This window comes from Hemibagrus wyckioides, linkage group LG02, assembly GCF_019097595.1.
Source record: "Hemibagrus wyckioides isolate EC202008001 linkage group LG02, SWU_Hwy_1.0, whole genome shotgun sequence".
Lineage (NCBI taxonomy): Eukaryota > Metazoa > Chordata > Actinopteri > Siluriformes > Bagridae > Hemibagrus > Hemibagrus wyckioides.
Genome location: NC_080711.1, coordinates 25123928 through 25133229, shown reverse-complemented (window position 1 = coordinate 25133229; position 9302 = coordinate 25123928). Strand labels below are relative to the sequence as shown.

The 9302-nt window shown below is 49.1% G+C and overlaps 1 protein-coding gene across 2 annotated transcripts in view; it reads left to right on the top strand.

Moving 5' to 3' along the window:
* Positions 1–868: 868 nt before the first annotated feature.
* Positions 869–9302, top strand: part of cacna1ia (calcium voltage-gated channel subunit alpha1 Ia) — an 85142-nt gene continuing 76708 nt past the window's right edge. Inside the window, exon 1 of one of the 2 annotated variants that reach the window (XM_058415667.1) lies at positions 869–1927. In XM_058415667.1, the coding sequence (XP_058271650.1) occupies positions 1838–1927 (90 nt within the window). In that variant the 5' untranslated portion in view covers positions 869–1837. The remainder of the gene's footprint in view (positions 1928–9302) is intronic. The other variant, XM_058415660.1, reaches the window with a different exon arrangement.

Here is a 9302-nt window from a genome sequence, read left to right as displayed (position 1 = left end):
GTTTGTTTGTTTGTTTGATTCTCTCTGTATCTGTGACCTAGATGATGTAGAACTTAAAGCTCTAATATTTCTGTGTAGTGCAGCACCATGTAGAACATTTCTGATAGACACCAGACTACTCACAGAACATCTCATAAAAATGATTATTAAATGGGGCTGAGGTAGAGGTGGAAATAGGGTGGAGATGGAGGAAGAGATGGAGGTAGAGGTATGGAGATATAGATAAAAGCTGGGGTGAAGGTGGAGATGGAGATGAAAGCTGGGGTAGAGGTGGAGATGACAGCTGGGGTAGAGGTGGAGGAATGGAGATGGAGGTAGAGATGGAGATGAACGCTGGGGTGGAGATGAAAGCTGGGGTAGAGGTGGAGATGACAGCTGGGGTAGAGGTGGAGGAATGGAGATGAAGGTAGAGATGGAGATGAAAGCTGGGGTGGAGATGAAAGCTGGGGTAGAGGTGGAGGTATGGAGGTGGAGATGGAGACGAAAGCTGGGATGGAGTTGGAGATGAAAGCTGGGGTAGAGGTGGAGGTATGGAGGTGGAGATGGAGACGAAAGCTGGGATGGAGGTGGAGATGAAAGCTGGGGTAGAGCTGGAGGTATGGAGGTGGAGATGGAGATGAAACCTGGGATGGAGGTGGAGGTTTGGAGAAGCAGATTGAGATGAAAGCTGAGGTGGAGATGGAGGTGTGCAGATGGAGGTGGATATGGAGGTAAAGATGTGGAGGTAGAGGTATGGAGGTGGAGGTGGAGAGGAAAGCTGGGGTGGAGGTATGGAAATGGAAGCTGGGGTGGAGGTATGGAGATGAAAGCTAGGGTGGAGGTATAGAGAGGGAAGTGAAGATGGAGATGAAAGTTGGGGTGGAGTTGGTGGAGGTGGAGGTGTTTCAGCTCTCAGTGCTCTCGGTGATGTTTTGCTTCTGTTTTATTTTGTAATAAAGAGAGTGTGAGTGTTCCAGCGTCTCTCTGTGAGTTCAGCAGTAATGGTGTGAGATTGATTTGTCTCTGCAGCCTTTTTAATGGTGTTTAAGTGGACCTGCAGGCGTAGTCGCTCTCTCTCTCTCTCTCTCTCTCTCTCTCTCTCTGTAAGTCATTTCTTCTGTCACAGTCGGAGAGCGAGCGCACTGAGAATAAAGAAACACAGAAACGATTTTTGTTTTTATTTTTTCTGCAGTAACCATAGCGCTGAATCTGAGAGTGACCCCCTCCAGCGCCGCGCTTTCTCTCATGTTAACGATTAAAACCAGGAGAAAAACATCCACCCGAGGCGCTTTAGAATATCATCCAGTTCAGAGAGTGACCATCGCTAATATTCCTCTCTTCTGTCTGCTGATTCATTCGAGCAGGAAAAGAAAGACAACAAAAACACATCTGAGAAATAAACGAGGTTTCCCCGAGTGTCAGAGCTGAAGAACGCTGTAATGAAGCACCGCTGAAGACTGGTGCAGTTTAGATCCCTTCTCACCAGATAAACCTCCACAGATCCATCACATAAACAGACAGAGAGAGAGAGGAGAGAGACAGACAGAGAGAGGACAGAGACAGACAGAGAGAGGAGAGAGAGAGAGAGGAGACAGACAGACAGACAGAGAGAGAGAGGAGAGAGACAGACAGACAGAGAGAGAGAGAGGAAAGAGACAGACAGAGAGAGGAGAGAGACAGACAGAGAGAGGAGAGAGACAGACAGACAGACAGACAGACAGAGAGAGCAGAGAGAGAGAGGAGAGAGACAGACAGATAGGGAGAGAGAGACAGAGAAAAATAAACAGCTGTAAGTGTGTATGTGTAAGTGTGTGTCCTTAACATCACTTCCTGTACATGGTTCGAGCGAATCAGCATCATGGTCATCCTGCTGAACTGCGTGACTCTGGGGATGTACCAACCGTGTGAGAACATCGACTGCACCTCTGACCGCTGCCAAATCCTACAGGTAACAACTTCCTTCCTCATCACACCTTCACTCTCACACACTCACACACACACACACCATCTCTACCTGACCACGTCAGGTGAGGCTAGCTAACCAGTTAGCACAGGATGTTTCCACATTCCACATCAGACATGATTCCGCTCTACAAACTGCTCTTCAGACTGCTCTACAGACTGCTCTACAGACTGCTCTACAGACTGCTCTTCAGACTGCTCTAAAGACTGCTCTTCAGACTGCTCTTCAGACTGCTGTATAGGCTGCTCTTCAGACTGCTCTACAGACTGCTCTTCAGACTGCTCTACAGACTGCTCTTCAGACTGCTCTACAGACTGCTCTTCAGACTGCTCTACAGACTGCTCTTCAGACTGCTCTACAGACTGCTCTACAGACTGCTCTTCAGACTGCTCTTCAGACTGCTCTACAGACTGCTCTTCAGACTGCTCTACAGACTGCTCTACAGACTGCTCTACAGACTGCTCTACAGACTGCTCTACAGACTGCTCTTCAGACTGCTGTACAGACTGCTCTTCAGACTGCTCTACAGACTGCTCTTCAGACTGCTCTAAAGACTGCTCTTCAGGCTGCTCTACAGACTGCTCTACAGACTGCTCTTCAGACTGCTGTACAGACTGCTGTACAGACCGCTCTACAGACCGCTCTTCAGACCGCTCTAGAGACTGCTCTACAGACTGCTCTACAGACTGCTCTTCAGACTGCTCTACAGACTGCTCTTCAGACTGCTCTAAAGACTGCTCTTCAGACTGCTCTACAGACTGCTCTACAGACTGCTCTAAAGACTGCTCTTCAGGCTGCTCTACAGACTGCTCTTCAGACTGCTCTACAGACTGCTCTTCAGACTGCTCTACAGACTGCTCTTCAGACTGCTGTACAGACCGCTCTACAGACCGCTCTTCAGACTGCTCTAGAGACTGCTCTACAGACTGCTCTACAGACTGCTCTTCAGACTGCTGTACAGACTGCTGTACAGACCGCTCTTCAGACTGCTCTACAGACTGCTCTACAGACTGCTCTTCAGACTGCTCTACAGACTGCTCTTCAGACTGCTCTTCAGACTGCTCTACAGACTGCTCTTCAGACTGCTGTACAGACTGCTCTACAGACCACTCTTCAGACTACTCTACAGACTGCTCTAAAGACTGCTGTACAGACTGCTGTACAGACTGCTGTACAGACTGCTCTTCAGACTGCTCTTCAGACTGCTCTACAGTGGCTGCTCTACAGACTGCTCTTCAGACTGCTCTTCAGACTGCTGTATAGGCTGCTCTTCAGACTGCTCTACAGACTGCTCTTCAGACTGCTCTACAGACTGCTCTTCAGACTGCTCTGAAGACTGCTCTGAAGACTGCTCTTCAGACTGCTCTACAGACTGCTCTACAGACTGCTCTTCAGACTGCTCTGAAGACTGCTCTGAAGACTGCTCTACAGACCGCTCTTCAGACTGCTCTAAAGACTGCTCTACAGACCGCTCTTCAGACTGCTCTAAAGACTGCTCTACAGACTGCTCTACAGACTGCTCTTCAGACTGCTCTACAGACTGCTCTTCAGACTGCTGTACAGACTGCTGTACAGACCGCTCTTCAGACTGCTCTACAGACTGCTCTACAGACTGCTCTTCAGACTGCTCTACAGACTGCTCTTCAGACTGCTCTTCAGACTGCTGTACAGACTGCTGTACAGACCGCTCTACAGACCACTCTTCAGACTACTCTACAGACTGCTCTAAAGACTGCTCTACAGACTGCTGTACAGACTGCTGTACAGACTGCTCTTCAGACTGCTCTTCAGACTGCTCTACAGTACTGCTCTACAGACTGCTCTTCAGACTGCTCTTCAGACTGCTCTTCAGACTGCTCTACAGACTGCTCTTCAGACTGCTCTACAGACTGCTCTTCAGACTGCTCTACAGACTGCTCTACAGACTGCTCTTCAGACTGCTCTACAGACTGCTCTTCAGACTGCTCTTCAGACTGCTGTACAGACCGCTCTACAGACTGCTCTTCAGACCGCTCTACAGACCGCTCTAAAGACTGCTCTAGAGACTGCTCTTCAGACTGCTGTACAGACTGCTGTACAGACCGCTCTACAGACCTCTCTTCAGACTGCTCTAGAGACTGCTCTTCAGACTGCTGTACAGACTGCTGTACAGACCGCTCTACAGACCACTCTTCAGACTACTCTACAGACTGCTCTAAAGACTGCTCTACAGACTGCTGTACAGACTGCTCTTCAGACTGCTCTACAGTACTGCTCTACAGACTGCTCTACAGACTGCTGTACAGACTGCTGTACAGACTGCTCTTCAGACTGCTCTTCAGACTGCTCTACAGTACTGCTCTACAAACTGCTCTACAGTACTGCTCTACAGACTGCTGTACAGACTGCTCTACAGACCGCTCTTCAGACCGCTCTAAAGACTGCTCTACAGACTGCTCTACAAACTGCTCTTCAGATTGCTCTACAGACTGCTCTTCAGACTGCTCTACAGACCGCTCTTCAGACTGCTCTAAAGACTGCTCTACAGACTGCTCTTCAGACTGCTCTAAAGACCGCTCTACAGACTGCTCTACAGACCGCTCTTCAGACTGCTCTAAAGACTGCTCTACAGACTGCTCTACAGACTGCTCTTCAGATTGCTCTACAGACTGCTCTTCAGACTGCTCTACAGACTGCTCTACAGACTGCTCTTCAGACTGCTCTTCAGACTGCTCTACAGACTGCTCTTCAGACTGCTCTACAGACTGCTCTACAGACTGCTCTACAGACTGCTCTACAGACTGCTCTACAGACTGCTCTTCAGACTGCTGTACAGACTGCTCTTCAGACTGCTCTACAGACTGCTCTTCAGACTGCTCTAAAGACTGCTCTTCAGGCTGCTCTACAGACTGCTCTACAGACTGCTCTTCAGACTGCTGTACAGACTGCTGTACAGACCGCTCTACAGACCGCTCTTCAGACCGCTCTAGAGACTGCTCTACAGACTGCTCTACAGACTGCTCTTCAGACTGCTCTACAGACTGCTCTTCAGACTGCTCTAAAGACTGCTCTTCAGACTGCTCTACAGACTGCTCTACAGACTGCTCTAAAGACTGCTCTTCAGGCTGCTCTACAGACTGCTCTTCAGACTGCTCTACAGACTGCTCTTCAGACTGCTCTACAGACTGCTCTTCAGACTGCTGTACAGACCGCTCTACAGACCGCTCTTCAGACTGCTCTAGAGACTGCTCTACAGACTGCTCTACAGACTGCTCTTCAGACTGCTGTACAGACTGCTGTACAGACCGCTCTTCAGACTGCTCTACAGACTGCTCTACAGACTGCTCTTCAGACTGCTCTACAGACTGCTCTTCAGACTGCTCTTCAGACTGCTCTACAGACTGCTCTTCAGACTGCTGTACAGACTGCTCTACAGACCACTCTTCAGACTACTCTACAGACTGCTCTAAAGACTGCTGTACAGACTGCTGTACAGACTGCTGTACAGACTGCTCTTCAGACTGCTCTTCAGACTGCTCTACAGTGGCTGCTCTACAGACTGCTCTTCAGACTGCTCTTCAGACTGCTGTATAGGCTGCTCTTCAGACTGCTCTACAGACTGCTCTTCAGACTGCTCTACAGACTGCTCTTCAGACTGCTCTGAAGACTGCTCTGAAGACTGCTCTTCAGACTGCTCTACAGACTGCTCTACAGACTGCTCTTCAGACTGCTCTGAAGACTGCTCTGAAGACTGCTCTACAGACCGCTCTTCAGACTGCTCTAAAGACTGCTCTACAGACCGCTCTTCAGACTGCTCTAAAGACTGCTCTACAGACTGCTCTACAGACTGCTCTTCAGACTGCTCTACAGACTGCTCTTCAGACTGCTGTACAGACTGCTGTACAGACCGCTCTTCAGACTGCTCTACAGACTGCTCTACAGACTGCTCTTCAGACTGCTCTACAGACTGCTCTTCAGACTGCTCTTCAGACTGCTGTACAGACTGCTGTACAGACCGCTCTACAGACCACTCTTCAGACTACTCTACAGACTGCTCTAAAGACTGCTCTACAGACTGCTGTACAGACTGCTGTACAGACTGCTCTTCAGACTGCTCTTCAGACTGCTCTACAGTACTGCTCTACAGACTGCTCTTCAGACTGCTCTTCAGACTGCTCTTCAGACTGCTCTACAGACTGCTCTTCAGACTGCTCTACAGACTGCTTTTCAGACTGCTCTACAGACTGCTCTACAGACTGCTCTTCAGACTGCTCTACAGACTGCTCTACAGACTGCTCTTCAGACTGCTGTACAGACCGCTCTACAGACTGCTCTTCAGACCGCTCTACAGACCGCTCTAAAGACTGCTCTAGAGACTGCTCTTCAGACTGCTGTACAGACTGCTGTACAGACCGCTCTACAGACCGCTCTTCAGACTGCTCCAGAGACTGCTCTTCAGACTGCTGTACAGACCACTCTACAGACCACTCTTCAGACTACTCTACAGACTGCTCTAAAGACTGCTCTACAGACTGCTGTACAGACTGCTCTTCAGACTGCTCTACAGTACTGCTCTACAGACTGCTCTACAGACTGCTGTACAGACTGCTGTACAGACTGCTCTTCAGACTGCTCTTCAGACTGCTCTACAGTACTGCTCTACAAACTGCTCTACAGTACTGCTCTACAGACTGCTGTACAGACTGCTCTACAGACCGCTCTTCAGACCGCTCTAAAGACTGCTCTACAGACTGCTCTACAAACTGCTCTTCAGATTGCTCTACAGACTGCTCTTCAGACTGCTCTACAGACCGCTCTTCAGACTGCTCTAAAGACTGCTCTACAGACTGCTCTTCAGACTGCTCTAAAGACCGCTCTACAGACTGCTCTACAGACCGCTCTTCAGACTGCTCTAAAGACTGCTCTACAGACTGCTCTACAGACTGCTCTTCAGATTGCTCTACAGACTGCTCTTCAGACTGCTCTTCAGACTGCTCTACAGACTGCTCTACAGACTGCTCTTCAGACTGCTCTACAGACTGCTCTACAGACTGCTCTTCAGACTGCTCTTCAGACTGCTCTACAGACTGCTCTTCAGACTGCTGTACAGACTGCTCTAAAGACTGCTCTTCAGACCGCTCTACAGACCGCTCTACAGACCGCTCTTCAGACTGCTCTAAAGACTGCTCTTCAGACTGCTCTACAGACTGCTCTACAGACTGCTCTTCAGACTGCTCTTCAGACTGCTCTACAGACTGCTCTTCTGACTGCTGTACAGACTGCTCTTCAGACTGCTCTACAGACTGCTCTACAGACTGCTCTTCAGACTGCTCTAAAGACTGCTCTTCAGACTGCTCTTCAGACTGCTGTACAGACTGCTCTACAGACTGCTGTACAGACTGCTCTACAGACTCCTCTACAGACTCCTCTACAGACTGCTCTTCAGACTGCTCTAAAGACTGCTCTTCAGACTGCTCTACAGACTGCTCTACAGACTGCTCTTCAGACTGCTCTACAGACTCCTCTACAGACTGCTCTACAGACCACTCTTCAGACTACTCTACAGACTGCTGTAAAGACTGCTCTACAGACTGCTCTACAGACTGCTCTTCAGACTGCTCTTCAGACTGCTCTACAGACCACTCTTCAGACTACTCTACAGACTGCTCTACAGACCGCTCTACAGACCACTCTTCAGACTACTCTACAGACTGCTCTAAAGACTGCTCTACAGACTGCTGCACAGACTGCTCTTCAGACTGCTCTTCAGACTGCTCTGCAGTACTGCTCTACAGACTGCTGCACAGACTGCTCTTCAGACTGCTCTTCAGACTGCTCTTCAGACTGCTCTACAGACTGTTCTACAGACTGCTCTTCAGATTGCTCTACAGACTGCTCTTCAGACTGCTCTACAGACCGCTCTTCAGACTGCTCTAAAGACTGCTCTACAGACTGCTCTACAGACTGCTCTTCAGACTGCTCTAGACTGCTCTAAAGACTGCTCTTCAGACTGCTCTACAGACTGCTCTTCAGACTGCTGTACAGACTGCTCTACAGACTGCTCTACAGACCGCTCTACAGACCACTCTTCAGACTACTCTACAGACTGCTCTAAAGACTGCTCTACAGACTGCTGTACAGACTGCTCTTCAGACTGCTCTTCAGACTGCTCTACAGTACTGATCTACAGACTGCTCTACAGACTGCTGTACAGACTGCTCTACAGACCGCTCTTCAGACTGCTCTAAAGACTGCTCTACAGGCTGCTCTACAGACTGCTCTTCAGATTGCTCTACAGACTGCTCTTCAGACTGCTCTACAGACTGCTCTAAAGACCGCTCTACAGACTGCTCTACAGCCCGCTCTTCAGACTGCTCTAAAGACTGCTCTACAGACTGCTCTTCAGACTGCTCTACAGACCGCTCTTCAGACCGCTCTAAAGACTGCTCTAAAGACTGCTCTACAGACTGCTCTACAGACTGCTCTACAGACCGCTCTTCAGACTGCTCTAAAGACTGCTCTACAGACTGCTCTAAAGACTGCTCTTCAGATTGCTCTACAGACCGCTCTTCAGACTGCTCTACAGACTGCTCTACAGACTGCTCTACAGACTGCTCTACAGACTGCTCTTCAGATTGCTTTACAGACTGCTCTACAGACTGCTCTTCAGACTGCTCTTCAGACTGCTCTACAGACTGCTCTTCAGATTGCTCTACAGACTGCTCTTCAGACTGCTCTACAGACTGCTCTTCAGATTGCTCTACAGACTGCTCTTCAGACTGCTCTACAGACTGCTCTTCAGATTGCTCTACAGACTGCTCTACAGACTTCTCTACAGACTGCTCTACAGACTGCTCTACAGACTTCTCTACAGACTGTAGACTCAAGATTCAAGATTCAAGAAGCTTTTATTGTCATTTCCCCCACATATATATCTGACGCAGTACAGAGTGAAATGAAACAGCGTTTCTCCAGGACCTGGTGCTACAGAAACATACAACATAAAGATCAAACACAAAACACAACACAGAGCTAGGACAGGAGTTTGTCTTAGACACATAAAGTGCAGAGTGAGGAACTAGGTGCAAACAGAGCAACAACAAGGCAGTGCAGAAACACTGCACTAACCTCAAAAGCAGCATCGTGTAGCTCTGTGGTGTGTGTGTGTGATGTGGAGTGTAACAGAACCTTGGTGTATGTGTGTGTGTGATGTGTGTGTGTGTGTGTGATGTGTGTGTGTGTGATGTGTGTGTGTGTGTGTGTGATGTGGAGTGTAACAGAACCTCTGTGTGTGTGTGTGATGTGGAGTGTAACAGAACCTCGGTGTATGTGTGTGTGTGTATGTGTGTGTGTGTATGTGTGTGTGTGTGTATGTGTGTGT